This window comes from Symphodus melops (genome assembly GCF_947650265.1).
Source record: "Symphodus melops genome assembly, chromosome: 15".
NCBI classification, from domain to species: domain Eukaryota; kingdom Metazoa; phylum Chordata; class Actinopteri; order Labriformes; family Labridae; genus Symphodus; species Symphodus melops.
This window is the reverse complement of record NC_136705.1, coordinates 24,615,713-24,643,570: the sequence shown is the minus strand read 5'-3', so window position 1 is coordinate 24,643,570 and position 27,858 is coordinate 24,615,713. Positions and strand designations below refer to the sequence as shown.

Here is a 27,858-nt window from a genome sequence, read left to right as displayed (position 1 = left end):
TTTTTATTTGATCTGAGCTGAACGACCTCCGGCGCCTCTAGCGGCTGCTTGCGGTACTGCACGGCTCCACCTCCTGCATGGGGGCGGGGCTTTTCCTGCAGCGTGTATGTGTGTGTCTGCGCGTGTGTGGGAGAGAGAGAGAGAGAGAGAGAGAGAGATAGAGAGAGAGAGAGGGCTGGACCTGGACCTGGACTTGGATCTTGCCTACCAAACCACAGCCCCCCCTCTCCCCTCAGATTAACTCGGTTCTGTCCCGGCTCGGTGAGAAGGAGCTGTGAGTCCCGTGTGAAGCGGTGGTGAGTACACTTTCCACGCTTACTGTGTTCAAGCTGCTGCCGGCCTCTTAAAGTTAACGGTGCCTCTTCTGATTGTGCTGGAGGCCAAAGCGCTGAGACTTTGATTTGATGCAGCACGAATAATAAGAGAGGACACACCGGACCTGACTGAGACTGAGAGACATCTGTGATTGTGTAAAGTCTTTGAAGCAGACTGCAGGCCGGAGCGCAAATAAAGACAGGCCTGTGTGTGTGTGTGTGTGTGTGTGTGTGTGTGTGTGTGTGTGTGTGTGCTGTAGTGAACAGGTGCTGCAAACAGAGTGGTCAGACTCAGTCTGCTGCTCTTCAGCAGGTTGTTCATTCAGATCTGCTTTGAGATTGAAAAGCTCTGATTTAAAGAATGAAACCACAAAGCAGGTGTGTGGTCATGAAAAGCATTCTGTAATCCGGACTGCAGGGAAAGTGTGCACAGGTACGGTGGCCCTGAAGGTCAAGTCTAACGTTTTAAGACTCTTAAAAACATTTAATGGAACTGAACGAAAAACAAAAACACATTTCACCTGCTGTTAAACAGATTTACCTGCTGCAGGTGAACCTTTAATAAGTCATAAACTAAGATGAGCTGCTTTACAGTTTACAAGAAGTGACAGCACATTTAGACTTAGACTGAACTTTATTGATCCTTTTGGGATGACTCCCTCAAGGAAATTTAGGTTCCAGCAGCAGATACAATAAAAATAAAAATAAAAAATGTATCAGGTAACAATATAAAGACTAATAAAGCATAAATAATAGAACACTCTTCCGTTGGAAAAAATATACAAAAAATATGCATGGAAGAAGCAGAGAAAAAAACACAAAAAAGGCAATGATTATTATTGAGATTATTGCACATACAAGTGAAAGTGTCCATGTGTTATTGCACAATGAGGGTAGAAGGAAAGACGCTCCAACTCCTACCCCTCTGTCCCGTGTGCTCTAGTCCTCGTCCCCCCAGGTGAGGAGTTGTAGAGCGTGATGGACAAAGGAGTTCTTGAGTCTGTTGGTTCTGCACTTGGGGAGGAGCAGGAGCATTTAGTTTACAGTAATAACTCATAAAAAGGTTAAAAGCTTTGCACGAAAGTCTGGTGAGCAGCATTTATTGTCCCTGCATGCAGACATGAGGTTGTGAAAGTGAAACATGTTTGGCTTTATTGGATGAGACAGGCGAGCTGAGGACTGACGTCACAGATTCAAACCAGGAGCTGCAGCGTCTTCACCGTGACGTCACATTTTGTTTCTCATACACGTCGTTAATTATTCAACAAAGCAGTTTTACAACTTGGTCAAAGAAGCGTTGGGTTGACCGAGCAGATTTCTCTGGAAGAAAAAAAAAAAGAATCTAAATGGAAATCAAACACAAAATGACATTTGCTTTTTTAAAAGGAAAATGCATTAACTCCACTTAACTTCATTTAGAAAGCACTTTACAGACAACACCCAAAGTGCTTTAAACAGCAGGAAACAAAACATAAAAATAAAATGACTTTGCCACAATGATTTTTCAATCAGTGAGTGAGATGATGACGCTCTTAGACTGCAGTACCCATTTTAAACACTAGGGTTTAGAGTTACGTACTGCTCCTTTAATATTTGGAATTTGGGCACATTATAAATAATAAATCAAATTCAAATGTATAATCTCTTCTTTGATATCATCAACATCAAACTGACATTTGATTTCTAATTTTCAAATATTTCTCCACTTAATTTTAAATCGTTATCATAATTCAAATGAAAATCAAATTTATAAAATAAACATGTATTGTTTGACTCTTCATTAAAACAAGGTCGTATAATTTGCCTCTTTCGATTTAACCCTTTGTCAGTCGTTCAGCTTCGTCCATTGAAGTAACTGTTAGTGTGCACAGCTCTACATATAAAGCAGCGTCCTCCATGCTGCTTGTTTAGGTGGGGGGGGGGGGGTCGGCTGTAGGCTTTGTTTTTGTAGTGTATTGTTTAGGTGGGGGGGGGGGGGGTCGGCTGTAGGCTTTGTTTTTATAGTGTATTGTTTAGGTGGGGGGGGGTGTTTTTATAGTGTATTGTTTAGGTTGAAGTCCTGCGGATCACGTCGTCCTCACAGGAATGTATAATCAGCTGTTCTCTGCTCACTGACGGGAGAAAGAGAGATCCTTTTGGTCAGCAGTGTCCTCGGCTTCTGTCTCGCTGTTTGACATTCCTGCAGACTCTACAGACACGAGGGGCCTCAGAGGGGCCGGGGGGGGTAAACAAAGTGCCAGCCTGTTGAAGCATTCATCCTTTCCCTGTTTTCTGTGTTTGCGGCTCTCACTTTGTCTCCTGGTCGCTCCTCACTGTCGACTCCATCCTCGTCTCCTGACCTTGAACTTAAAGTGTGTGAGTGTGCGTGATGGCTGTTTGTTTTGACAGTGAGGATTCCTCTCGAGTCGAGCTGAGAAGTTAAACAATCATCCCATGTCCCAGTCTGTTTTTCCAGGCCTGAGCCAGTAGATCTCCTCCGAGCCGAGTCTCAGTGACGAGTTATCTCCAAACTACAGACTGAGAAAACAGAATCTGTAAATGGGAAGACTTTTAGTGCCAGGATGTTCAGTGCATGTGTGAAAGTCTGAATCCAAACCTCTGCTGGACCCGAGGTTTCACATTCCTGCTCATCAGCATTCATTTAAAGCTGAAATCAGTGCAGCTCACTGTGAACAAACAGGCTCTGGCTCTAATGTCCTCTCCGGAGACTGGACTGACACTTGTGAAAGACTGCGGCATTGAAAGGGAGTGCATTCATCTCGGACCCCCCCACTGAGTCGTAAACACTGAACTCCATCAGGGTCTGCTTCTCTGAACGCCGCCGGGCGTCTCTGTCGCTCAGAGCGAGAGAGAAAACATGAAAGTGTTTGTGCATGAACTTCACTGGTTGACCTTTCTCTCCCTTTTTTGTCTCATTCTCTCTCAGCCTGCCTTTAAACACAAGGTATCAGATCTCCAAGTCGTCTTGTTTGTTTGTTTGTTTGCTGTGTGTGGCTCTCTGCTGTGCTTCTCTCTATGTTTTTAACATAAACACATAAACAGACCTTTCACCATTTAAAAAATATTGTGAACTGAAATTGGGACGGTAACACACTGAGGAAATGTTTTTGTTATTTTAAAAAGTCCATGTGGGCCAACACGGGCCAACACGGGTCAATACGGGGTCTGACTAAGGAAGGTTCACTCCCCTTGTCTCACCTAATCACTAAACGTTGTGTTTCGACGCCCACACATAATTGCTTTGCTGTAACTCTTAGACACGAGTGAGCTACTGATTACATTTCTGCTATTTATAGCCTCGACTGTGCTCACCCGCCCTGCCCCATGTTCCTGTCTCTCCCCAGTATGGATCCAGTTGGAGGAATATCTGCGACTATATACGCCAACCGGCTGCGGGCAGAAGGGATGGGCTCCAACGAGCACGCCGTGCCGTTCTCCAATCAGGACTACGAGGCCCTGAAGCAGGAGTGTGTGGAGTCGGGCTGCCTGTTTGAAGACCACTACTTCCCCGCTGAGCCCACGTCGCTGGGCTTCAAGGAGCTCGCACCGTTTTCTGCCAAAACCAGAGATGTGGAGTGGATGAGACCCACGGTGAGGAAAGAGAGGGAGTCGCCATGGTTACATCACAGTGCACTGCCTTTTTACAGCTAGCATGCTGCTATCAGTATGCAGCTGTCACTCAGAGTAGCCACGCCCATTTCAGTGCTTTACTTCCTGTTTTCACTGTCTGTTTTTTATTTGATCTTTAAGGACATTTTACAAAGAAAAGATAAAAAGTTTGTAAAGGATTCGTGTCTTGGAATCAGCTGCAGCTCTTTTCACTGAAATAGTTTATTAAAAAAAACGATGAGTCATTTGACTTTGTCCTCCGCCATTGTTGTTGACAAATTTGATGTGCAGTACCAAAAATGGCCACACGGCGGTGCCTCTGTTGTGTTTTGAGTTTGTGACAGTTAAACGTTTTTACTCTCCGACAGACATCTCGCGTGTTTGTTGAAAAGACTCAGCAAAAACAAAAACAAAAAGATGACGTCGAGGTTGGCGGGGAATCACGGGAGTGATTCTCTCTGATTCTCCCCGAACCCCGATGAATACGAACGCCGAGTCGACCGTGACCGGAGGAAGAGAATATGTTCACAGACGAGCTGATGTATCTGAGTGACAGTACGGTTCAGTAAGCTGCTCACGCTGACATCCTGTGTTTCCATGGCAACGATAACCATGCCGTAACAAGACAAGTCTCGTTCCAGCTCTAAAACAAATGATTTGATCACTTTTGGAAATATTTGAGGGAACAAAATATTCAACATAGATGATTAAATATTAAAAGTCAAACATATTGATGCGCTTATTTACAAATCAGACGTGTTCAAACACGTCAGACACACAAACATCCTTTTGTTAGTCATGTGACATATCAGTGTCGCTGTTATTTCACGTCTGCAAACAAGCGCAGACATGAACGCCTGCGACCTCTGCAGCTGTCGGCGCGGCGTGGTGGCATTCGGACCACTCCCCACTCTGACATCCGCTCACTGTGGCCTCGTAAACAGACAGGACGTTGACATGTAGCTGCAAGAATAGCACTGACATGACAGAAGTGTTGCCTTAAAGAGTTAACTCACGATGAATTAATTTATTTATTGATCAGGTAAAGTGAGAGTTTTGAGCTAACGTCCGACTCTTCAAACAAACAGACAGACACCATAAATATCACTGAATCATCATCATCATCATCTTGTGAGCAGGGGGCGTGTCACTCACTCAGAGCGCCACACCGGGAAGCGAGCAGCCGTAAAAAGGCGATAAAAACCAAACTCTGAAATAATCAAAGTGTTTTCTAATCACATTTATGAAGTGGAAAAACAGCCTGTCAGTGGAGGTCTTGATTTAAAATCTGGATTCTACCCAGAGACAAGACCGAGGAAAAATGCTTTAGAGGCGAGACCGGGACCTTCAGTGAGACTGGAGATGTAACCTCGTGTTACTAACAAGGACGAAGACGGATCATAAACCCAAAATGACAAGTTAAAAAAAAAAAAAGGAAAATACAGTTTTAATGGTTTTTAGTTTTGTTTCATGCAGATGTGTCTCCTGTTTCTGTGAGTGAAGGTAAAAGCAGGTAAAAGACGAGTTAATTCTGATGGTTATTGTCTCCACAGGAACTGACGGATGACCCTCAGTTCATAGTGGGCGGAGCCACCAGAACAGACATCTGTCAGGGAGCGCTGGGTGAGCCCTCGCTTTTCATGTCTAACATTAAATCTGTTGAGAGACGACTAAATAAGTCTGATGATGCGTCCTCTCTCTCTCTCTCTCTCTCTCTCTCTCTCTCTCTGTCTCTCTCTCTCTCTCTCTCTGTCTCTCTCTCTGTCTCTCTGTCTCTCTCTCTCACTCTGTCTCTGTCTCTGTCTCTCTCTCTGTCTCTCTGTCTCTCTCTCTCTCTCTGTCTCTCTCTCTCTCTGTCTCTGTCTCTCTCTGTCTCTGTCTCTGTCTCTCTCTCTCTCTCTGTCTCTGTCTCTGTCTCTCTCTCTCTGTCTCTGTCTCTCTCTCTCTGTCTCTCTGTCTCTCTCTCTGTCTCTCTCTCTCGCTCTGTCTCTCTCTCTCTCTCTCTCTCTCTGTCTCTCTCTCTCCCTCTCTCTCTCTGTCTCTCTCTCTCTGTCTCTGTCTCTGTCTCTCTCTCTCCCTCTCTGTCTCTCTCTCTCTCTGTCTCTGTCTCTGTCCTCTCTCTCTCTGTCTCTGTCTCTCTCTCTCTGTCTCTCTCTCTCTCTGCTCTGTCCTCTCTCTCTCTCTCTGTCTCTCTGTCTCTGTCTCTGTCTCTCTCTCTCCCTCTCTCTCTCTCTGTCTCTCTGTCTCTGTCTCTGTCTCTCTCTCTCCCTCTCTCTCTCTGTCTCTCTCTCTCTCTCTCTCTCTCTCTCTCTCTCTCTCTCTCTCTCTCTCTCTCTCTCTCTCTCTCACAGGTGACTGCTGGCTCTTGGCAGCCATCGGCTCCCTCACCCTGAACGAGAGGCTTCTTCACCGGGTTGTCCCTCCACGGTCAGTCCTTCCAAGACGACTACGCAGGGATCTTCCACTTCCAGGTGCGTCCCGAGGCTCTGCAGCGAGGCCGGGCGATCAATAGAAGGAAAGATGGCCGTGCTTTGATTATGTTTGAAGCGCAGGCGAGCATTTCAGCCCGATGCAGATCTTGATTATTGCTCTGTGTTGCAGTTCTGGCAGTTCGGCGAGTGGGTGGATGTTGTGATAGATGACCGGCTGCCAGTCAAAGACGGCGAGCCTCATGTTCGTCCATTCTGCTGAAGGCAACGAGTTCTGGAGTGCACTCCTGGAGAAAGCCCTACGCAAAGTGGGTTTGAATTATTGAGCATGTGTGTTTATCAGAGAGTTGTGAATCGTTTGTCGGAGTGCTCTGTGAGTGTGTCTGGGTTCTGTGGTTTCAGGCTGAATGGCTCCTATGAGGCCCTGTCAGGAGGAAGCACCACTGAAGGCTTTGAGGACTTCACAGGCGGCGTGTCGGAGATGTACGAGCTCCGCAGCCGCTCCCCAGAGATCTGCACCGGATCATCGCCAAAGCGCTGGACCGAGGCTCTCTGCTGGGCTGCTCCATCGACGTGAGTGCTGAACACAGCGGCACCCCCACCAGGACCCGCACCGCACGATCGATGCCGCTGCATTTAGACAAAAAACCAATCACATTAAAAGCTCTGCTATTTATTTCCACGCCGGATAAATTCATACTCCTGGGGCAGTAATGGAGTCGTGGTTTTTATTGCAGATCACCAGCGCCTTCGACATGGAGGCCGTCACCTTCAAGAAGCTCGTGAAGGGCCACGCCTACTCGGTCACCGGATTGAAGGAGGTCTGGCCGTGCGTCGCGGCGCACTATTCAAACTGTATGAACTCAAAATGTAAACGCTTCTTAAGTTTGCCCGTCGCTCTGTCCGTCTCCAGGTTGATTACCGTGGAAACATGGAGCGGCTCATCAGGGTGCGTAACCCCTGGGGTCAGGTGGAGTGGACCGGAGCCTGGAGTGACAAGTGAGTGTGCAGAGGCCCCCTTTCACACATGCACCCTAAAACAGGAAACGCAGCTCTCTGATTGGTCCGTTGTTTGTTTGTCTGGTGCAGCTCCCCTGAATGGGACGAGATCGACCCCTCTGAGCGGGAGGACCTGCATCTGAAGATGGAAGACGGAGAGTTCTGGTAAGATGTGACGGATGGTAAAGGAAGAGCTTGACTGAGCCTTTTGGAGATCCTCAGCAGTGGTGCAAAAGGATTTATTGGATTGTTTATAAACGGTGCAAATCGCCAATAATAAAAAACGAATACTCGTGTTTTGCACGCTGCAGCGAACGTCACCCTAAAGCACACAGCTCCTGATCCGACCTTCAGCTCATTACTGCTGCTCGTTCAGACGTCTTCGTGCTTGTCATTATCATACAGCTGTAGCTAAGCTAACAGACTCCGCCTGGAGCTTTAAAGTCACCTCATCCCGACCTCCACTCTGCGTCTTCCAGGATGTCCTTCAGGGAATTCTTGAGGCAGTTTTCCCGGCTGGAGATCTGTAACTTGACTCCTGACGCTCTGAGCGACGACGGGATGAGTCACTGGAACACCATGAAGTTCTACGGCACGTGGAGGAGAGGAAGCACGGCTGGCGGCTGCAGGAACCATCCCAGTGAGTCCTGACCCCCCCCCCCCCCCCCCCCCCCCCCTGCCTAGACCAGCTCCTCTACACCAAACTGACACACACACGTCTTCTGTGCAGACACGTTCTGGATCATACCCTCAGTATAAGATCACCTTGCTGGAGGAGGACGATGACCCAGAGGACAACGAGGTGGCGTGCAGTTTTTTGGTCGCTCTCATGCAGAAGGACCGTCGCAGATATCGACGCCAAGGTCAGGACATGCACACCATCGGCTTTGCTGTGTACGAGGTGAGAACGGAGACCGAAAGACTCGTGTTTAAAAAAAAAAAAAAAACCACTTTCTCTCCTCATGTTTTTATTTTTGTCCCACTTTCTTCTCGTCTGCAGATTCCAGAGGAGGTGAGCAGATTATGGATTACTTCTGTGCCTCATTTAAGAAGATTATGTTTTGCAAAGTAGCATTAAGTATATACTGTAACTATTTTTAAACATGCAAATAAACCTGAGCCCGTGCATCGTCTCAGTTCAGAGGCTGCCAGAACGTCCACCTGAAGAAAGATTTCTTTTTGACGCATTCTTCGTGCGCTCGCTCCGAGACCTTCATTAACCTGCGAGAGGTGAGCACGCGGCTCCGCCTCCCTCCCGGAGAATACCTCGTCGTGCCCTCCACCTTTGAGCCGAGCAAAGAGGCCGACTTTGTCCTGCGGGTTTTCACTGAGAAGCAATCAGAAACAGAGTACGATTTCAATCAGAACACATTTTTTCACTGTGGAGATTTGTAAACCTGTCGCTAAAACGATTTTGTAAATTTCAGAGAACTGGACGATGAAATCTCTGCAGATTTAGAAGATGACGTACGTATCTATTATACATGACTGACACGATGGGAAAAGTCTTTATTTATAGTTTTATTGAACGATGACTTCACACTTGTGGTTCCTGTAGGAGGAAGTAACGGAGGACGACATCGAGGACTCGTTTAAGTCGATGTTCGCTCAGCTGGCAGGAGAGGTACGACGTGAAACCACGCCCACCTTTTTAAGGTGGAGAATGTAAAGTGAATTAAGTTGTTCTTACTTGGATTTAAGACTCACAAACTTGTCCTCTGCCGTCTTTTTTTCAGGACATGGAGATTTCCATCCGTGAGCTCAAGACCATTCTGAACAGAGTCGTGACCCGCCGTGAGTTTCTGTGTTTGTATACTGAACGTGTCCGTCATACTGTATCAGAGTGAACACCAGCCCATCTCTGCACGGCCATGTTTCTCTTTTTCAGACAAAGATCTGAAGACGGACGGGTTCAGCACAGAATCCTGTCGGACCATGGTCAACCTGATGGATGTATCCTCTGAAGTGGAGACACTTCCTGTCTCTGTTTAAAGCAAAAAGACTGAATGTTATCCTGCAGGGTCTCGTGACTGCGTGCGTTTCCCTCCTTAACACTGACATCTCAGAAAGACGGGAGCGCTCGTTTAGGAATGGTGGAGTTTCAGCTCCTCTGGAACAAGATCCGAAAGTGGCTGGTAAGTGTGAGGGGACTCATGTCAAAGGATATGAGAGGAACTTTTTCCTGATTTCCTGTCTTTGCCTCTCAGATCATTTTCCGACAGTTCGACCTCGACAAATCTGGAGCCATGAGCTCGTATGAGATGCGTCTGGCTGTGGAGGCAGCAGGTATACTTGTTGTAAACGCCACCTTTGTTTACTGTACACACGCTCACTGCTGCTGATATTCTCCCTGTGCAGGTTTTAAACTGAACAACAGACTGAACCAGGTTCTGGTCGCACGCTACGCAGAAAACGAGATGATCGACTTTGACAACTTCATCTGCTGCTTGGTGAAGCTTGAAGCCATGTTCAGTGAGTATTGTGAGGAAGGGAGCGTCACACACAATGTGTGTACTTTGGCGCCCTCTGCTGACGAACTGTGGCCACTTTTTCCTCAACAGGGTCTTTCCAGCAGATGGACCGGGAGGGATCCGGCGAGGTGGAGATGAACATCACAGAGGTGAGTCCTGACAGCTCTTTCATTTCCAACATGTCTGCAGGTTATCTAACAGCCCCGCTTTGTGTTGTTAGTGGCTTTACCTGACCATGTGCGGCTGAAGAGGACCGTCTTCACCGGAGAAGCTCTGCTGACCCCTCGCCCGCAGCCTCATAGAGCCGTTAGTCCTTGAACACATCCCACCTCAGCGTACCTAGAGTAACCAAACATCTGTCTCACCGAGGACGAGTCCAAGCCAAGAGTCGCCCCTCGAAATGTTCAAAACTATGCAAACGTCCCGTAAGAAGCCGCCGCTGTGCGACCCAAACCTGCGATCTGAGGAGCAGCATGAGTCTGTGCATGACGTGAACCGTGAGCTGTGATGTCACCTCATTTTAATTTAGCTTTCCATGTGACAGTCTACTGCTTTACTAATAAAGAGTTTCACCGTTAATCTGTTAAATTTAGAAGGAGAACAAAACCACGAAGAAGAAGTCTGTTGCTGTTAAAAGTTGGACTGTCGCTCTTGAATTTCCCTCGGGATCAATAAAGTATCTATCTATCTATCTATCTATCTGCGTTTGATCGGCACGTCAGGACAAAAAGGCAAAAAGGTTTAATCCAGTTTAAGATGATCCTGATTTGTTAATTCACTTGAGGAACTAGATTCAAACTTTTTGAAGAATAGTGTTTTAATACAACAAGGTATTAGGACAACAATAAAAAATAGGGTTTTTTCTCAGATTTTAAAATTCTGAGATTGGAGTTGTACATTTACGTGATTACACTGCTCAAAGAGTAAATTGATTTGAATATCAGTTAAGTTCAGTTATGTGGCGATGGTTAAAAGGATTATTCTGTCAGGTTGTAACAGAAAAGCAGCTGCCTGACAATCCAATAAAGAGGAACTTTATTCTTGTAAATTCAAATCCCCCTCAAGGTGGCGCTAACACTCCTGTTAGCTTTTATTTCTCACCAGTAGGTGGCAGTACAGACTACTTTAAACGATGGCATGTGTTTGTGATGTTCTGATCGTTCTTATATCACACCATCTTCTTGTTCGAGCTGCAGCTAAACGTTTAGTTTGTTATTTTGCACTAAGATCGTAGTTTTGAGACGTCGTCGCCTCACGTCAGAGATCTGCTTGTTTATCCACTGCAGGGAAGACATGACACTGAACGCCTCAGACACGAAATCATGTGATGGGATAGTTTCTGAAAATGTGCCAGTCGTGTGTTCGGTGTTGTGAATGTATGTTGTGCCTTTAATAAATATCTCCCTCGTTCATTGGCTCGTCCTTTGTCTTCTTAACATGAACTTCACCTGCCTTTAGGTGACCCGTGCTGCAGGGTCATGTTTGCTGTCAAAAGAGAGAGCGAGAGAGAGGCCCGGGCAAATGTCAAACATGTTGACAGCAGCTTTAGTCCCATCACATTCATCAACCACAGCACACTGTTAAAGATAGACGATAACTGGAGCTTTTAAAGTTTAATGGAGACAAGCACAATGAAAAAACAAATCACAGTTCATGATATCAAACAAACGAGCTAGCTATGGCTAACACTTTGGAGTAATCTCCATCCATGCTCCGTAGCTGCGTGGGGACAGGAACCTTAATCCTGGTCCCCGTCGGGTTCCCGCTGTCCTCGAGAAGAACGACATTGTTCGAGTCGAAGCGTGGACTCATGCGGTCTCCGGGCATCTTCTGTCCGACGATCAACGCTTTCTTTTTCTGCCCTTTGATGGCGAGCAGCACTTTGTCTCCGACTTTGCCCACTCCGTTCTTGGTGTAGACGTGGATCACTCGCGGCGCTCGGTGGTACGGCATGTTTCCCAGGGTGCTGTTGTCCACCACGCGCACTCGACTCATTTTCTGAATGGCTGCCGAGACGGCGGATAAACTGCAGAGACAAAAACCCCCCCCAAAACAAACATGTCATCCTCAGCTGCAAGAAGAACACACAATGTTCATCCCAGTACTCATCAGAAAACAGTCCTGCAGGAAATATAAAACACACCTTTAATCATAAATTAATGCATTAATGATTCTCTAATTCTGTTCCTCGTATATATATATATATATACACACACACACACACACATACATACATACATACATATACACACACACACACGAGGAACAGAATTAGAGAATCATTAATGCATTAATTTATGATTAAAGAGGAGATTTTCTGTTTTCAGTTCCTTCACCTGCAGAGCATTTCTTCTTCGTCTGTTTTATCAAACATGTCTCACCTGAAGCTCCTCTGATGAACCACAGAGGAGGACTCGACCAGGAGCCCGATGAAAGGTTTGGAAAGCTGGTGAAGAAGAGCCATGACTGAAGACAACTACAACAGAGAATAAAACTACAAGTTATACCAAAGAAGAAAACTACAAGTCAACAACAGAGAATAAAACTACAAGTTATACCAAAGAAGAAAACTACAAGTCAACAACAGAGAAGAAAACTACAAGTCAACAACAGAGAAGAAAACTACAAGTCAACAACAGAGAAGAAAACTACAAGTCAACAACAGAGAAGAAAACTACAAGTCAACAACAGAGAATAAAACGACAAGTCAACAACAGAGAAGAAAACTACAAGTCAACAACAGAGAAGAAAACTACAAGTCAACAACAGAGAAGAAAACTACAAGTCAAAAACATGGAGACACAAACATGGTTAGCAGCAGGCTATGGTTGGTCTAAAATCAGACCCAAATGACCGTGTGTGTGTGAAGCATGTTCCGAATAACAAAATCTTGCTCTAACTTTACAATTGAGCTCGATTAAGTCGAATAAATCACCGAAATCACTGTCAAACTCCGGTTATGACGTCATCTAAACGCGACAACACTTGAATTTTATAAATCTATTATTTGCTTAAACAAACAGATGAAACATGTTTCCGTGTTTTTAAAATCGCTTATCACGTTTAATATTTAAATAAAATGAATCGTTTTAACCCGCAGACGGATAAGAAGTTAGAGTACAGAAACATTAAGGAAAACAGTGTTTTGGCATCAGTCAATTGGGGAACAAGGTTGGTACAATTACATAAAGAATATTTCAGTATGTAAATGTTTATTGCAAATGTATGACGTTCTATAAAGTTAAGGAAGGAAATTAATGAGCTGCTCAGTTAAAAAACGTTTGTAATTAGGGACCGAAGTGTAGCCGAGTAAATATTTTTTGTTTTAAAATATTTTCCTATTTAATGTTGTGAACATTCCCAAAACATGTTTAGAACTGTACGATCACTTTTCCTGTGCGTTTTTATTTACATGGAGAGTACTGTTTGTAAATAGGTTATTTGGTTCCGCATTACCTGTTGTAGCAGGGGGGGGGATTATTTTATGGGACACAAGAACGTATATGTGCGTTGAAGCTGCGCGTTCCCGCCATAAGAGGGACGGCTTTTGTACCGGTAAGACGTGTGAGATGCTCTCTTCCATTGGTTAAGCTAGCGAGTATAAAAAGCTGTTTAATCTGTTTTAGACTGTACAAAGATGTAACGTGAACTTATTGTAAGTTTATGTTTATGACGTTTGAAGTTAGTTTTGTCCGATAGAAGTGACGTTAAACTACGATAAAAACATCGGACATTTTGCCTCATTTGCATATCTTCACTCGCTGCAAGGAGAGACCTTACTGCTGTCTGTGTGTACGTGTGACACGTGCCCTCTTGCTACGTTACAGAAAATAAACGAATAAATTGAAATTGAAAATAAATTGATCCTGATGCCTGCCTGAGTGTTTGCCTTCGTGAATGCCAACGTCCATCTTAAGTCTGCTACAGAAGCACTGACCAGTGCGAAGAATTTGATATTCTCGTCATTTCGTAAAAATCTTTCGCAAGATGACTCAGTGGCGCCCCCTTAAAATTTTCAAAAGGGCCTCCCCATTGACGTTTTTTCGTCGTACGTGCATGAAAATGTTTATACACATTAAGCATGCGAGATCTCACATAAAATCCTTTTACACCCATAGTCAAAGCCAAACAGGAAGCCCGCCATATTTTTTTAGAATGGCTGAAATTCGCGGTTCACAGGTTAGCTATCTGAACGAACTCCTTCAGAAGCGTTTATCCGATCATCGCAAACTCAATCTTAGTGTGTTCTAGACATGTTGAAGATCTCTCGTTGTGCTCGTTGTTCGTCAAAGGTCGTGGCCACGGCGTACCATCAAATTTTGATGTCTCGGCGCACTCCAATTTTTTAACCTTCGATGACTGTAAGGCCTGCTGCTTGGCCTCGTGTCGCGGCTGCACTCCCGCGGTCGCACTCTCGCGGTCGCGACACGCGCCGACATGCGCGGGGTGCTTCGGTCCCTTCATCACCGCTTGCGGTTTTAATTATTGTTTGTTTTTTGCTCAGCTCTTACGTTGATGAATGACACCGACGGACATACAGGGGTCGGCTGTAGGCTTTGTTTTTGTAGTGTATTGTTTAGGTGGGGGGGGGGGGGGGGGGGGTCGGCTGTAGGCTTTGTTTTTATAGTGTATTGTTTAGGTTGAAGTCCTGCGGATCACGTCGTCCTCACAGGAATGTATAATCAGCTGTTCTCTGCTCACTGACGGGAGAAAGAGAGATCCTTTTGGTCAGCAGTGTCCTCGGCTTCTGTCTCGCTGTTTGACATTCCTGCAGACTCTACAGACACGAGGGGCCTCAGAGGGGCGGGGGGGGGGTAAACACAGTGCCAGCCTGTTGAAGCATTCATCCTTTCCCTGTTTTCTGTGTTTGCGGCTCTCACTTTGTCTCCTGGTCGCTCCTCACTGTCGACTCGATCCTCGTCTCCTGACCTTGAACTTAAAGTGTGTGAGTGTGCGTGATGGCTGTTTGTTTTGACAGTGAGGATTCCTCTCGAGTCGAGCTGAGAAGTTAAACAATCATCCCATGTCCCAGTTTGTTTTTCCAGGCCTGAGCCAGTAGATCTCCTCCGAGCTGAGTCTCAGTGACGAGTTATCTCCAAACTACAGACTGAGAAAACAGAATCTGTAAATGGGAAGACTTTTAGTGCCAGGATGTTCAGTGCATGTGTGAAAGTCTGAATCCAAACCTCTGCTGGACCCGAGGTTTCACATTCCTGCTGAAATCAGTGCAGCTCACTGTGAACAAACAGGCTCTGGCTCTAATGTCCTCTCCGGAGACTGGACTAACAGTTGTGAAAGAATTCATCTCGGACCCCCCCACTGAGTCGTAAACACTGAACTCCATCAGGGTCTGCTTCTCTGAACGCCGCCGGGCGTCTCTGTCGCTCAGAGCGAGAGAGAAAACATGAAAGTGTTTGTGCATGAACTTCACTGGTTGACCTTTCTCTCCCTTTTTTTGTCTCATTCTCTCTCAGCCTGCCTTTAAACACAAGGTATCAGATCTCCAAGTCGTCTTGTTTGTTTGTTTGTTTGTTTGCTGTGTGTGGCTCTCTGCTGTGCTTCTCTCTATGTTTTTAACATAAACACATAAACAGACCTTTCACCATTTAAAAAATATTGTGAACTGAAATTGGGACGGTAACACACTGAGGAAATGTTTTTGTTATTTTAAAAAGTCCATGTGGGCCAACACAGGCCAACACGGGTCAACACGGGCCAACACGGGCCAACACGGGTCAACACGTTGTCAACACGGGGTCTGACTAAGGAAGGTTCACTCCCCTTGTCTCACCTAATCACTAAACGTGTTTCGACGCCCACACATAATTGCTTTGCTGTAACTCTTAGACACGAGTGAGCTACTGATTACATTTCCGCTATTTATAGCCTCGACTGTGCTCACCCGCCCTGCCCCATGTTCCTGTCTCTCCCCAGTATGGATCCAGTTGGAGGAATATCTGCGACTATATACGCCAACCGGCTGCGGGCAGAAGGGATGGGCTCCAACGAGCACGCCGTGCCGTTCTCCAATCAGGACTACGAGGCCCTGAAGCAGGAGTGTGTGGAGTCGGGCTGCCTGTTTGAAGACCACTACTTCCCCGCTGAGCCCACGTCGCTGGGCTTCAAGGAGCTCGCACCGTTTTCTGCCAGAACCAGAGATGTGGAGTGGATGAGACCCACGGTGAGGAAAGAGAGGGAGTCGCCATGGTTACATCACAGTGCACTGCCTTTTTACAGCTAGCATGCTGCTATCAGTATGCAGCTGTCACTCAGAGTAGCCACGCCCATTTCAGTGCTTTACTTCCTGTTTTCACTGTCTCTGTTTTTTATTTGATCTTTAAGGACATTTTACAAAGAAAAGATAAAAAGTTTGTAAAGGATTCGTGTCTTGGAATCAGCTGCAGCTCTTTTCACTGAAATAGTTTATAAAAAAAAAAAGACGAGTTATTTGACTTTCTCCTCCGCCATTGTTGTTGACAAATTTGATATGCAGTACCAAAAATGGCCACACGGCGGTGCCTCTGTTGTGTTTTGAGTTTGTGACAGTTAAACGTTTTTACTCTCCGACAGACATCTCGCATGTTTGTTGAAAAGACTCAGCAAAAACAAAAACAAAAAGATGACGTCGAGGTTGGCGGGGAATCACGGGAGTGATTCTCTCTGCCACGCCCCGAACCCCGATGAATACGAACGCCGAGTCGACCGTGACCGGAGGAAGAGAATATGTTCACAGACGAGCTGATGTATCTGAGTGACAGTACGGTTCAGTAAGCTGCTCACGCTAACATCCTGTGTTTCCATGGCAACGATAACCATGCCGTAACAAGACAAGTCTCGTTCCAGCTCCAAAACAAATGATTTGATCACTTTTGGAAATATTTGAGGGAACAAAATATTCAACATAGATGATTAAATATTAAAAGTCAAACATATTGATGCGCTTATTTACAAATCAGATGTGTTCAAACACGTCAGACACACAAACATCCTTTTGTTGGTCATGTGACATATCAGTGTCGCTGTTATTTCACGTCTGCAAACAAGCGCAGACATGAACGCCTGCGACCTCTGCAGCTGTCGGCGCGGCGTGGTGGCATTCGGACCCCTCCCCACTCCGACATCCGCTCACTGTGGCCTCGTAAACAGACAGGACGTTGACATGTAGCTGCAAGAATAGCACTGACATGACAGAAGTGTTGCCTTAAAGAGTTAACTCACAATGAATTAATTTATTTATTGATCAGGTAAAGTGAGAGTTTTGAGCTAACGTCCGACTCTTCAAACAAACAGACAGACACCATAAATATCACTGAATCATCATCATCATCATCTTGTGAGCAGGGGGCGTGTCACTCACTCAGAGCGCCACACCGGGAAGCGAGCAGCCGTAAAAAGGCGATAAAAACCAAACTCTGAAATAATCAAAGTGTTTTCTAATCACATTTATGAAGTGGAAAAACAGCCTGTCAGTGGAGGTCTTGATTTAAAATCTGGATTCTACCCAGAGACAAGACCGAGGAAAAATGCTTTAGAGGCGAGACCGGGACCTTCAGTGAGACTGGAGATGTAACCTCGTGTTACTAACAAGGACGAAGACGGATCATAAACCCGAAACGACAAGTTCAAAAAAAAGAAAGGAAAATACAGTTTTTAATGGTTTTTAGTTTTGTTTCATGCAGATGTGTCTCCTGTTTCTGTGAGTGAAGGTAAAAGCAGGTAAAAGACGAGTTAATTCTGATGCTTATTGTCTCCACAGGAACTGACGGATGACCCTCAGTTCATAGTGGGCGGAGCCACCAGAACAGACATCTGTCAGGGAGCGCTGGGTGAGCCCTCGCTTTTCATGTCTAACATTAAATCTGTTGAGAGACGACTAAATAAGTCTGATGATGCGTTCTCTCTCTCTCTCTCTCTCTCTCTCTCTCTCTCTCTCTCTCTCTCTCTCTCTCTCTCTCTCTCTCTCTCTCTCTCTCTCTCTCTCTCTCTCTCTCGCAGGTGACTGCTGGCTCTTGGCAGCCATCGGCTCCCTCACCCTGAACGAGAGGCTTCTTCACCGGGTGGTCCCTCACGGTCAGTCCTTCCAAGACGACTACGCAGGGATCTTCCACTTCCAGGTGCGTCCCGAGGCTCTGCAGCGAGGCCGGGCGATCAATAGAAGGAAAGATGGCCGTCCTTTGATTATGTTTGAAGGGCTCTTCAGCGCAGGCGAGCGTTTCAGCCCGATGCAGCTCTTGATTATTGCTCTGTGTTGCAGTTCTGGCAGTTCGGCGAGTGGGTGGATGTTGTGATAGATGACCGGCTGCCAGTCAAAGACGGCAAGCTCATGTTCGTCCAGTCTGCTGAAGGCAACGAGTTCTGGAGTGCACTCCTGGAGAAAGCCTACGCAAAGTGGGTTTGAATTATTGAGCATGTGTGTTTATCAGAGAGTCGTGAATCGTTTGTCGGAGTGCTCTGAGCGTGTCTGGGTTCTGTGGTTTCAGGCTGAATGGCTCCTATGAGGCCCTGTCAGGAGGAAGCACCACTGAAGGCTTTGAGGACTTTACAGGCGGCGTGTCGGAGATCTACGAGCTCCGCAGCGCTCCCAGAGATCTGCACCGGATCATCGCCAAAGCGCTGGACCGAGGCTCTCTGCTGGGCTGCTCCATCGACGTGAGTGCTGAACACAGCGGCACCCCCACCAGGACCCGCACCGCACGATCGATGCCGCTGCATTTAGACAAAAAACCAATCACATTAAAAGCTCTGCTATTTATTTCCACGCCGGATAAATTCATACTCCTGGGGCAGTAATGGAGTCGTGGTTTTTATTGCAGATGACCAGCGCCTTGGACATGGAGGGCGTCACCTTCAAGAAGCTCGTGAAGGGCCACGCCTACTCGGTCACCGGATTGAAGGAGGTCTGGCCGTGCGTCGCGGCGCACTATTCAAACTGTATGAACTCAAAATGTAAACGCTTCTTAAGTTTGCCCGTCGCTCTGTCCGTCTCCAGGTTGATTACCGTGGAAACATGGAGCGGCTCATCAGGGTGCGTAACCCCTGGGGTCAGGTGGAGTGGACCGGAGCCTGGAGTGACAAGTGAGTGTGCAGAGGCCCCCTTTCACACATGCTCCCTAAAACAGGAAACACAGCTCTCTGATTGGTCCGTTGTTTGTTTGTCTGGTGCAGCTCCCCTGAATGGGACGAGATCGACCCCTCTGAGCGGGAGGACCTGCATCTGAAGATGGAAGACGGAGAGTTCTGGTAAGATGTGACGGATGGTAAAGGAAGCGATCCTCAGCAGTGGTGCAAAAGGATTTGTTGGATTGTTTATAAACGGTGCAAATCGCCAATAATAAAAAACGAATACTCGTGTTTTGCACGCTGCAGCGAACGTCACCCTAAAGCACACAGCTCCTGATCCGACCTTCAGCTCATTACTGCTGCTCGTTCAGACGTCTTCGTGCTTGTCATTATCATACAGCTGTAGCTAAGCTAACAGACTCCGCCTGGAGCTTTAACGTCACCTCATCCCGACCTCCACTCTGCGTCTTCCAGGATGTCCTTCAGGGAATTCTTGAGGCAGTTTTCCGCGCTGGAGATCTGTAACTTGACTCCTGACGCTCTGAGCGACGACGGGATGAGTCACTGGAACACCATGAAGTTCTACGGCACGTGGAGGAAAGGAAGCACGGCTGGCGGCTGCAGGAACCATCCCAGTGAGTCCTGACCCCCCCCCCCCCCCCCCCGCCTAGACCAGCTCCTCTACACCAAACTGACACACACACGTCTTCTGTGCAGACACGTTCTGGATCAACCCTCAGTATAAGATCACCTTGCTGGAGGAGGACGATGACCCAGAGGACGACGAGGTGGCGTGCAGTTTTTTGGTCGCTCTCATGCAGAAGGACCGTCGCAGATTTCTACGCCAAGGTCAGGACATGCACACCATCGGCTTTGTTGTGTACGAGGTGAGAACGGAGACAGAAAGACTCGTGTTTAAAAAAAAAAAAAAAAAAAACACTTTCTCTCCTCATGTTTTTATTTTTGTCCCACTTTCTTCTCGTCTGCAGATTCCAGAGGAGGTGAGCAGATTATGGATTACTTCTGTGCCTCATTTAAGAAGATTATGTTTTGCAAAGTAGTATTAAGTATATACTGTAACTATTTTTAAACATGCAAATAAACCTGAGCCCGTGCATCGTCTCAGTTCAGAGGCTGCCAGAACGTCCACCTGAAGAAAGATTTCTTTTTGACGCATTCTTCGTGCGCTCGCTCCGAGACCTTCATTGACATGCGAGAGGTGAGAGCGCGGCTCCGCCTCCCTCCCGGAGAATACCTCGTCGTGCCCTGCACCTTTGAGCCGAGCAAAGAGGCCGACTTTGTCCTGCGGGTTTTCACTGAGAAGCAATCAGAAACAGAGTACGATTTCAATCAGAACACATTTTTTCACTGTGGAGATTTGTAAACCTGTCGCTAAAACGATTTTGTAAATTGCAGAGAACTGGACGATGAAATCTCTGCAGATTTAGAAGATGACGTACGTATCTATTATACACGACTGACACGATGGGAAAAGTCTTTATTTATAGTTTTATTGAACGATGACTTCACACTTGTGGTTCCTGTAGGAGGAAGTAACGGAGGACGACATCGAGGACTCGTTTAAGTCGATGTTCGCTCAGCTGGCAGGAGAGGTACGACGTGAAACCACGCCCACCTTTTTAAGGTGGAGAAAGTAAAGTGAAGGAAGTTGTTCTTACTTGGATTTAAGACTCACAAACTTGTCCTCTGCCGTCTTTTTTTCAGGACATGGAGATTTCCATCCGTGAGCTCAAGACCATTCTGAACAGAGTCGTGACCCGACGTGAGTTTCTGTGTTTGTATACTGAACGTGTCCGTCATACTGTATCAGAGTGAACACCAGCCCATCTCTGCACGGCCATGTTTCTCTTTTTCAGACAAAGATCTGAAGACGGACGGGTTCAGCACAGAATCCTGTCGGACCATGGTCAACCTGATGGATGTATCCTCTGAAGTGGAGACACTTCCTGTCTCTGTTTAAAGCAAAAAGACTGAATGTTATCCTGCAGGGTCTCGTGACTGTGTGCGTTTCCCTCCTTAACACTGACATCTCAGAAAGACGGGAGCGCTCGTTTAGGAATGGTGGAGTTTCAGCTCCTCTGGAACAAGATCCGAAAGTGGCTGGTAAGTGTGAGGGGACTCATGTCAAAGGATATGAGAGGAACTTTTTCCTGATTTCCTGTCTTTGCCTCTCAGATCATTTTTCGACAGTTCGACCTCGACAAATCTGGAGCCATGAGCTCGTATGAGATGCGTCTGGCTGTGGAGGCAGCAGGTATACTTGTTGTAAACGCCACCTTTGTTTACTGTACACACGCTCACTGCTGCTGATGTTCTCCCTGTGCAGGTTTTAAACTGAACAACAGACTGAACCAGGTTCTGGTCGCACGCTACGCAGAAAACGAGATGATCGACTTTGACAACTTCATCTGCTGCTTGGTGAAGCTTGAAGCCATGTTCAGTGAGTATTGTGAGGAAGGGAGCGTCACACACAATGTGTGTACTTTGGCGCCCTCTGCTGACGAACTGTGGCCACTTTTTCCTCAACAGGGTCTTTCCAGCAGATGGACCGGGAGGGATCCGGCGAGGTGGAGATGAACATCACAGAGGTGAGTCCTGACAGCTCTTTCATTTCCAACATGTCTGCAGGTTATCTAACAGCCCCGCTTTGTGTTGTTAGTGGCTTTACCTGACCATGTGCGGCTGAAGAGGACCGTCTTCACCGGAGAAGCTCTGCTGACCCCTCGCCCGCAGCCTCATAGAGCCGTTAGTCCTTGAACACATCCCACCTCAGCGTACCTAGAGTAACCAAACATCTGTCTCACCGAGGACGAGTCCAAGCCAAGAGTCGCCCCTCGAAATGTTCAAAACTATGCAAACGTCCCGTAAGAAGCCGCCGCTGTGCGACCCAAACCTGCGGTCTGAGGAGCAGCATGAGTCTGTGCATGACGTGAACCGTGAGCTGTGATGTCACCTCATTTTAATTTAGCTTTCCATGTGACAGTCTACTGCTTTACTAATAAAGAGTTTCACCGTTAATCTGTTAAATTTAGAAGAACAAAACCACAAAGAAGAAGTCTGTTGCTGTTAAAAGTTGGACTGTCGCTCTGCGTTTGATCGGCACGTCAGGACAAACAAAAAGTTTTAATCCAGTTTAAGATAATCCTGATTTGTTAATTCACTTGACATTTACGTGATTACACTGCTCAAAGAGTAAATTGATTTGAATATCAGTTAAAATGTGGCGATGGTTAAAAGGATTATTCTGTCAGGTTGTAACAGAAAAGCAGCTGCCTGACAATCCAATAAAGAGGAACTTTATTCTTGTAAATTCAAATCCCCCTCAAGGTGGCGCTAACACTCCTGTTAGCTTTTATTTCTCACCAGTAGGTGGCAGTACAGACTACTTTAAACGATGGCATGTGTTTGTGATGTTCTGATCGTTCTTATATCACACCATCTTCTTGTTCGAGCCGCAGCTAAACGTCTAGTTTGTTATTTTGCACTAAGATCGTAGTTTTGAGACGTCGTCGCCTCACGTCAGAGATCTGCTTGTTTATCCACTGCAGGGAAGACATGACACTGAACGCCTCAGACACGAAACCATGTGATGGGATAGTTTCTGAAAATGTGCCAGTCGTGTGTTCGGTGTTGTGAATGTATGTTGTGCCTTTAATAAATATCTCCCTCGTTCATTGGCTCGTCCTTTGTCTTCTTAACATGAACTTCACCTGCCTGGAGGTGACCCGTGCTGCAGGGTCATGTTTGCTGTCAAAAGAGAGAGAGAGAGAGGCCCGGGCAAATGTCAAACATGTTGACAGCAGCTTTAGTCCCATCACATTCATCAACCACAGCACACTGTTAAAGATAGACGATAACTGGAGCTTTTAAAGTTTAATGGAGACGAGCACAATGAAAAAACAAATCACAGTTCATGATATCAAACAAACGAGCTAGCTATGGCTAACACTTTGGAGTAATCTCCATCCATGCTCCGTAGCTGCGTGGGGACAGGAACCTTAATCCTGGTCCCCGTCGGGTTCCCGCTGTCCTCGAGAAGAACGACATTGTTCGAGTCGAAGCGTGGACTCATGCGGTCTCCGGGCATCTTCTGTCCGACGATCAACGCTTTCTTTTTCTGCCCTTTGATGGCGAGCAGCACTTTGTCTCCGACTTTGCCCACTCCGTTCTTGGTGTAGACGTGGATCACTCGCGGCGCTCGGTGGTACGGCATGTTTCCCAGGGTGCTGTTGTCCACCACGCGCACTCGACTCATTTTCTGAATGGCTGCCGAGACGGCGGATAAACTGCAGAGACAAAAACCCCCCCCAAAACAAACATGTCATCCACAGCTGCAAGAAGAACACACAATGTTCATCCCAGTACTCATCAGAAAACAGTCCTGCAGGAAATATAAAACACACCTTTAATCATAAATTAATGCATTAATGATTCTCTAATTCTGTTCCTCGTATATATATATATATATACACACACACACACACACACATACATACATACATACATATACACACACACACACGAGGAACAGAATTAGAGAATCATTAATGCATTAATTTATGATTAAAGAGGAGATTTTCTGTTTTCAGTTCCTTCACCTGCAGAGCATTTCTTCTTCGTCTGTTTTATCAAACATGTCTCACCTGAAGCTCCTCTGATGAACCACAGAGGAGGACTCGACCAGGAGCCCGATGAAATGTTTGGAAAGCTGGTGAAGAAGAGCCATGACTGAAGACAACTACAACAGAGAATAAAACTACAAGTTATACCAAAGAAGAAAACTACAAGTCAACAACAGAGAATAAAACTACAAGTTATACCAAAGAAGAAAACTACAAGTCAACAACAGAGAAGAAAACTACAAGTCAACAACAGAGAAGAAAACTACAAGTCAACAACAGAGAAGAAAACTACAAGTCAACAACAGAGAAGAAAACTACAAGTCAACAACAGAGAATAAAACGACAAGTCAACAACAGAGAAGAAAACTACAAGTCAACAACAGAGAAGAAAACTACAAGTCAACAACAGAGAAGAAAACTACAAGTCAACAACAGAGAAGAAAACTACAAGTCAACAACAGAGAATAAAACGACAAGTCAACAACAGAGAAGAAAACGACAAGTCAACAACAGAGAAGAAAACTACAAGTCAACAACAGAGAATAAAACGACAAGTCAACAACAGAGAAGAAAACTACAAGTCGAAAACATGGAGACACAAACATGGTTAGCAGCAGGCTATGGTTGGTCTAAAATCAGACCCAAATGACCGTGTGTGTGTGAAGCATGTTCCGAATAACAAAATCTTGCACTAACTTTACAATTGAGCTCGATTAAGTCGAATAAATCACCGAAATCACTGTCAAACTCCGGTTATGACGTCATCTAAACGCGACAACACTTGAATTTTATAAATCTATTATTTGCTTAAACAAACAGATGAAACATGTTTCCGTGTTTTTAAAATCGCTTATCACGTTTAATATTTAAATAAAATGAATCGTTTTAACCCGCAGACGGATAAGAAGTTAGAGTACAGAAACATTAAGGAAAACAGTGTTTTGGCATCAGTCAATTGGGGAACAAGGTTGGTACAATTACATAAAGAATATTTCAGTATGTAAATGTTTATTGCAAATGTATGACGTTCTATAAAGTTAAGGAAGGAAATTAATGAGCTGCTCAGTTAAAAAACGTTTGTAATTAGGGACCGAAGTGTAGCCGAGTAAATATTTTTTGTTTTAAAATATTTTCCTATTTAATGTTGTGAACATTCCCAAAACATGTTTAGAACTGTACGATCACTTTTCCTGTGCGTTTTTATTTACATGGAGAGTACTGTTTGTAAATAGGTTATTTGGTTCCGCATTACCTGTTGTAGCAGGGGGGGGGATTATTTTATGGGACACAAGAACGTATATGTGCGTTGAAGCTGCGCGTTCCCGCCATAAGAGGGACGGCTTTTGTACCGGTAAGACGTGTGAGATGCTCTCTTCCATTGGTTAAGCTAGCGAGTATAAAAAGCTGTTTAATCTGTTTTAAACTGTACAAAGATGTAACGTGAACTTATTGTAAGTTTATGTTTATGTTTATGACGTTTGAAGTTAGTTTTGTCCGATAGAAGTGACGTTAAACTACGATAAAAACATCGGACATTTTGCCTCATTTGCATATCTTCACTCGCTGCAAGGAGAGACCTTGCTGCTGTCTGTGTGTACGTGTGACACGTGCCCTCTTGCTACGTTACAGGTGTGTTATAATGTATTTTTGTGGATTTAATGTTCAATATTGCACTTTGAAGATAAGAGGGACGGCTTTTGTACCGGGAGAGACCTTACTGCTGTCTGTGTGTACGTGTGACACGTGCCCTCTTGCTACGTTACAGAAAATAAACGTGTTGATCCTGATGCCTGCCTGAGTGTTTGCCTTCGTGAATGCCAACGTCCATCTTAAGTCTGCTACAGAAGCACTGACCAGTGCGAAGAATTTGATATTCTCGTCATTTTGTAAAAATCTTTCGCAAGATGACTCAGTGGCGCCCCCTTAAAATTTTCAAAAGGGCCTCCCCATTGACGTTTTTTCGTCGTACGTGCATGACAATTTTTATACACATTAAGCATGCGAGATCTCACATAAAATCCTTTTACACCCATAGTCAAAGCCAAACAGGAAGCCCGCCATATTTTTTTAGAATGGCTGAAATTCGCGGTTCACAGGTTAGCTATCTGAACGAACTCCTTCAAAAGCGTTTATCCGATCATCGCAAACTCAATCTTAGTGTGTTCTAGACATGTTGAAGATCTCTCGTTGTGCTCGTTGTTCGTCAAAGGGCGTGGCCACGGCGTACCATCAAATTTTGATGTCTCGGTGCACTCCCAATTTTTTAACCTTTGATGACTGTAAGGCCTGCTGCTTGGCCTCGTGTCGCGGCTGCACTCCCGCGGTCGCACTCTCGCGGTCGCGACACGCGCCGACATGCGCGGGGTGCTTCGGTCCCTTCATCACCGCTTGCGGTTTTAATTATTGTTTGTTTTTTGCTCAGCTCTTACGTTGATGAATGACACCGACGGACATACAGGGGTCGGCTGTAGGCTTTGTTTTTGTAGTGTATTGTTTAGGTGGGGGGGGGGGGGGGGGGGTCGGCTGTAGGCTTTGTTTTTATAGTGTATTGTTTAGGTGGGGGGGGGTGTTTTTATAGTGTATTGTTTAGGTTGAAGTCCTGCGGATCACGTCGTCCTCACAGGAATGTATAATCAGCTGTTCTCTGCTCACTGACGGGAGAAAGAGAGATCCTTTTGGTCAGCAGTGTCCTCGGCTTCTGTCTCGCTGTTTGACATTCCTGCAGACTCTACAGACACGAGGGGCCTCAGAGGGGCGGGGGGGGGGTAAACACAGTGCCAGCCTGTTGAAGCATTCATCCTTTCCCTGTTTTCTGTGTTTGCGGCTCTCACTTTGTCTCCTGGTCGCTCCTCACTGTCGACTCGATCCTCGTCTCCTGACCTTGAACTTAAAGTGTGTGAGTGTGCGAGTGTGTGTGATGGCTGTTTGTTTTGACAGTGAGGATTCCTCTCGAGTCGAGCTGAGAAGTTAAACAATCATCCCATGTCCCAGTTTGTTTTTCCAGGCCTGAGCCAGTAGATCTCCTCCGAGCTGAGTCTCAGTGACGAGTTATCTCCAAACTATAGACTGAGAAAACAGAATCTGTAAATGGGAAGACTTTTTAGTGCCAGGATGTTCAGTGCATGTGTGAAAGTCTGAATCCAAACCTCTGCTGGACCCGAGGTTTCACATTCCTGCTGAAATCAGTGCAGCTCACTGTGAACAAACAGGCTCTGGCTCTAATGTCCTCTCCGGAGACTGGACTAACAGTTGTGAAAGACTGCGGCATTGAAAGGGAGTGCATTCATCTCGGACCCCCCCCCTGAGTCGTAAACACTGAACTCCATCAGGGTCTGCTTCTCTGAACGCCGCCGGGCGTCTCTGTCGCTCAGAGCGAGAGAGAAAACATGAAAGTGTTTGTGCATGAACTTCACTGGTTGACCTTTCTCTCCCTTTTTTGTCTCATTCTCTCTCAGGCTGCCTTTAAACACAAGGTATCACATCTCCAAGTCGTCTTGTTTGTTTGTTTGTTTGTTTGCTGTGTGTGGCTCTCTGCTGTGCTTCTCTCTATGTTTTTAACATAAACACATAAACAGACCTTTCACCATTTAAAAAATATTGTGAACTGAAATTGGGACGGTAACACACTGAGGAAATGTTTGAGTCCTTCACTTTCAACTCACTTTAAATAAAAAAAAAAAAAATGGAGAAGTTTTTGTTATTTTAAAAGGTTCATGTGGGTCAACACGGGCCAACACGGGCCAACACGGGCTAACACGGGCCAACACGGGCCAACACGGGTCAACACGGGCTAACACGGGTCAACACGGGTCAACACGTTGTCAACACGGGGTCTGACTAAGGAAGGTTCACTCCCCTTGTCTCACCTAATCACTAAACGTTGTGTTTCGACGCCCACACATAATTGCTTTGCTGTAACTCTTAGACACGAGTGAGCTACTGATTACATTTCCGCTATTTATAGCCTCGACTGTGCTCACCCGCCCTGCCCCATGTTCCTGTCTCTCCCCAGTATGGATCCAGTTGGAGGAATATCTGCGACTATATACGCCAACCGGCTGCGGGCAGAAGGGATGGGCTCCAACGAGCACGCCGTGCCGTTCTCCAATCAGGACTACGAGGCCCTGAAGCAGGAGTGTGTGGAGTCGGGCTGCCTGTTTGAAGACCACTACTTCCCCGCTGAGCCCACGTCGCTGGGCTTCAAGGAGCTCGCACCGTTTTCTGCCAAAACCAGAGATGTGGAGTGGATGAGACCCACGGTGAGGAAAGAGAGGGAGTCGCCATGGTTACATCACAGTGCACTGCCTTTTTACAGCTAGCATGCTGCTATCAG

General features: G+C 46.0%; 5 protein-coding genes across 6 annotated transcripts in view; 3 read left to right on the top strand and 2 right to left on the bottom strand.

Moving 5' to 3' along the window:
- The first annotated feature begins 85 nt into the window (after nucleotides 1-85).
- On the top strand, nucleotides 86-11,232 carry LOC306835514 (calpain-1 catalytic subunit-like). Its single transcript, XM_079362110.1, is given in 28 exon segments — nucleotides 86-296; nucleotides 3,241-3,258; nucleotides 3,659-3,905; nucleotides 5,477-5,546; nucleotides 6,275-6,345; nucleotides 6,347-6,394; nucleotides 6,525-6,590; nucleotides 6,592-6,651; nucleotides 6,653-6,660; nucleotides 6,755-6,851; nucleotides 6,854-6,925; nucleotides 7,090-7,173; nucleotides 7,266-7,351; nucleotides 7,442-7,516; nucleotides 7,831-7,991; nucleotides 8,082-8,095; nucleotides 8,097-8,252; nucleotides 8,352-8,363; nucleotides 8,489-8,700; nucleotides 8,779-8,818; nucleotides 8,910-8,975; nucleotides 9,088-9,145; nucleotides 9,240-9,304; nucleotides 9,418-9,486; nucleotides 9,559-9,637; nucleotides 9,710-9,823; nucleotides 9,913-9,971; nucleotides 10,043-11,232. Coding segments are annotated over 26 exon segments (2,115 nt in total). The 5' UTR covers nucleotides 86-296; nucleotides 3,241-3,258; nucleotide 3,659; the 3' UTR covers nucleotides 10,070-11,232.
- A 188-nt stretch (nucleotides 11,233-11,420) lies between these two features.
- On the bottom strand, nucleotides 11,421-12,348 carry LOC306836066 (large ribosomal subunit protein uL14m-like). Its single transcript, XM_079362966.1, has 2 exons — nucleotides 12,204-12,348; nucleotides 11,421-11,848 (listed from the first exon to the last, which is right to left on the bottom strand). The coding sequence occupies exons 1-2, from the start codon at nucleotides 12,284-12,286 to the stop codon at nucleotides 11,482-11,484; spliced, it is 450 nt and encodes a 149-aa protein (XP_079219092.1). The 5' UTR covers nucleotides 12,287-12,348; the 3' UTR covers nucleotides 11,421-11,481.
- Nucleotides 12,349-15,211: 2,863 nt separating this feature from the next.
- On the top strand, nucleotides 15,212-22,577 carry LOC306835513 (calpain-1 catalytic subunit-like). Its single transcript, XM_079362109.1, has 22 exons — nucleotides 15,212-15,314; nucleotides 15,757-16,003; nucleotides 17,579-17,648; nucleotides 17,818-17,936; nucleotides 18,077-18,210; nucleotides 18,303-18,471; nucleotides 18,636-18,719; nucleotides 18,812-18,897; nucleotides 18,988-19,062; nucleotides 19,357-19,517; nucleotides 19,600-19,769; nucleotides 19,872-19,883; nucleotides 20,009-20,220; nucleotides 20,299-20,338; nucleotides 20,430-20,495; nucleotides 20,608-20,665; nucleotides 20,760-20,824; nucleotides 20,938-21,006; nucleotides 21,079-21,157; nucleotides 21,230-21,343; nucleotides 21,433-21,491; nucleotides 21,563-22,577. The coding sequence occupies exons 2-22, from the start codon at nucleotides 15,758-15,760 to the stop codon at nucleotides 21,587-21,589; spliced, it is 2,115 nt and encodes a 704-aa protein (XP_079218235.1). The 5' UTR covers nucleotides 15,212-15,314; nucleotide 15,757; the 3' UTR covers nucleotides 21,590-22,577.
- Nucleotides 22,578-22,761: 184 nt separating this feature from the next.
- On the bottom strand, nucleotides 22,762-23,655 carry LOC306836283 (large ribosomal subunit protein uL14m-like). 2 transcript variants are annotated; one of them, XM_079363284.1, is made up of 2 exons: nucleotides 23,547-23,655; nucleotides 22,762-23,189 (listed from the first exon to the last, which is right to left on the bottom strand). In XM_079363284.1, the coding sequence occupies exons 1-2, from the start codon at nucleotides 23,627-23,629 to the stop codon at nucleotides 22,823-22,825; spliced, it is 450 nt and encodes a 149-aa protein (XP_079219410.1). In that variant the 5' UTR covers nucleotides 23,630-23,655; the 3' UTR covers nucleotides 22,762-22,822. The 2 variants fall into 2 exon arrangements, with proteins under 2 accessions (XP_079219410.1, XP_079219411.1); XM_079363285.1 differs by having other exon boundaries at nucleotides 23,502-23,582.
- A 3,332-nt stretch (nucleotides 23,656-26,987) lies between these two features.
- LOC306836476 (calpain-1 catalytic subunit-like) overlaps nucleotides 26,988-27,858 on the top strand; it is an 8,191-nt gene continuing 7,320 nt past the window's right edge. The window contains exons 1-2 of the mRNA XM_079363570.1: nucleotides 26,988-26,998; nucleotides 27,538-27,784. Of these exons, the coding sequence (XP_079219696.1) occupies nucleotides 27,539-27,784 (246 nt within the window). The 5' untranslated portion in view covers nucleotides 26,988-26,998; nucleotide 27,538. The remainder of the gene's footprint in view (nucleotides 26,999-27,537; nucleotides 27,785-27,858) is intronic.

Coding starts and splice junctions, on each gene's coding strand:
- LOC306836283 (XM_079363284.1), bottom strand. CDS start 23,629: ATGGCTCTTCTTCACCAGCTTTCCAAACATTTCATCGGGCTCCTGGTC. Junction 23,190..23,546: donor GTTCATCAGAGGAGCTTCAG/GTGAGACATGTT, acceptor TTGTCTCTGCAG/TTTATCCGCCGTCTCGGCAG.
- LOC306836066 (XM_079362966.1), bottom strand. CDS start 12,286: ATGGCTCTTCTTCACCAGCTTTCCAAACCTTTCATCGGGCTCCTGGTC. Junction 11,849..12,203: donor GTTCATCAGAGGAGCTTCAG/GTGAGACATGTT, acceptor TTGTCTCTGCAG/TTTATCCGCCGTCTCGGCAG.
- LOC306835513 (XM_079362109.1), top strand. CDS start 15,758: ATGGATCCAGTTGGAGGAATATCTGCGACTATATACGCCAACCGGCTG. Junction 20,825..20,937: donor CCATGGTCAACCTGATGGAT/GTATCCTCTGAA, acceptor CTGACATCTCAG/AAAGACGGGAGCGCTCGTTT. Junction 21,344..21,432: donor GAAGCTTGAAGCCATGTTCA/GTGAGTATTGTG, acceptor TTTCCTCAACAG/GGTCTTTCCAGCAGATGGAC.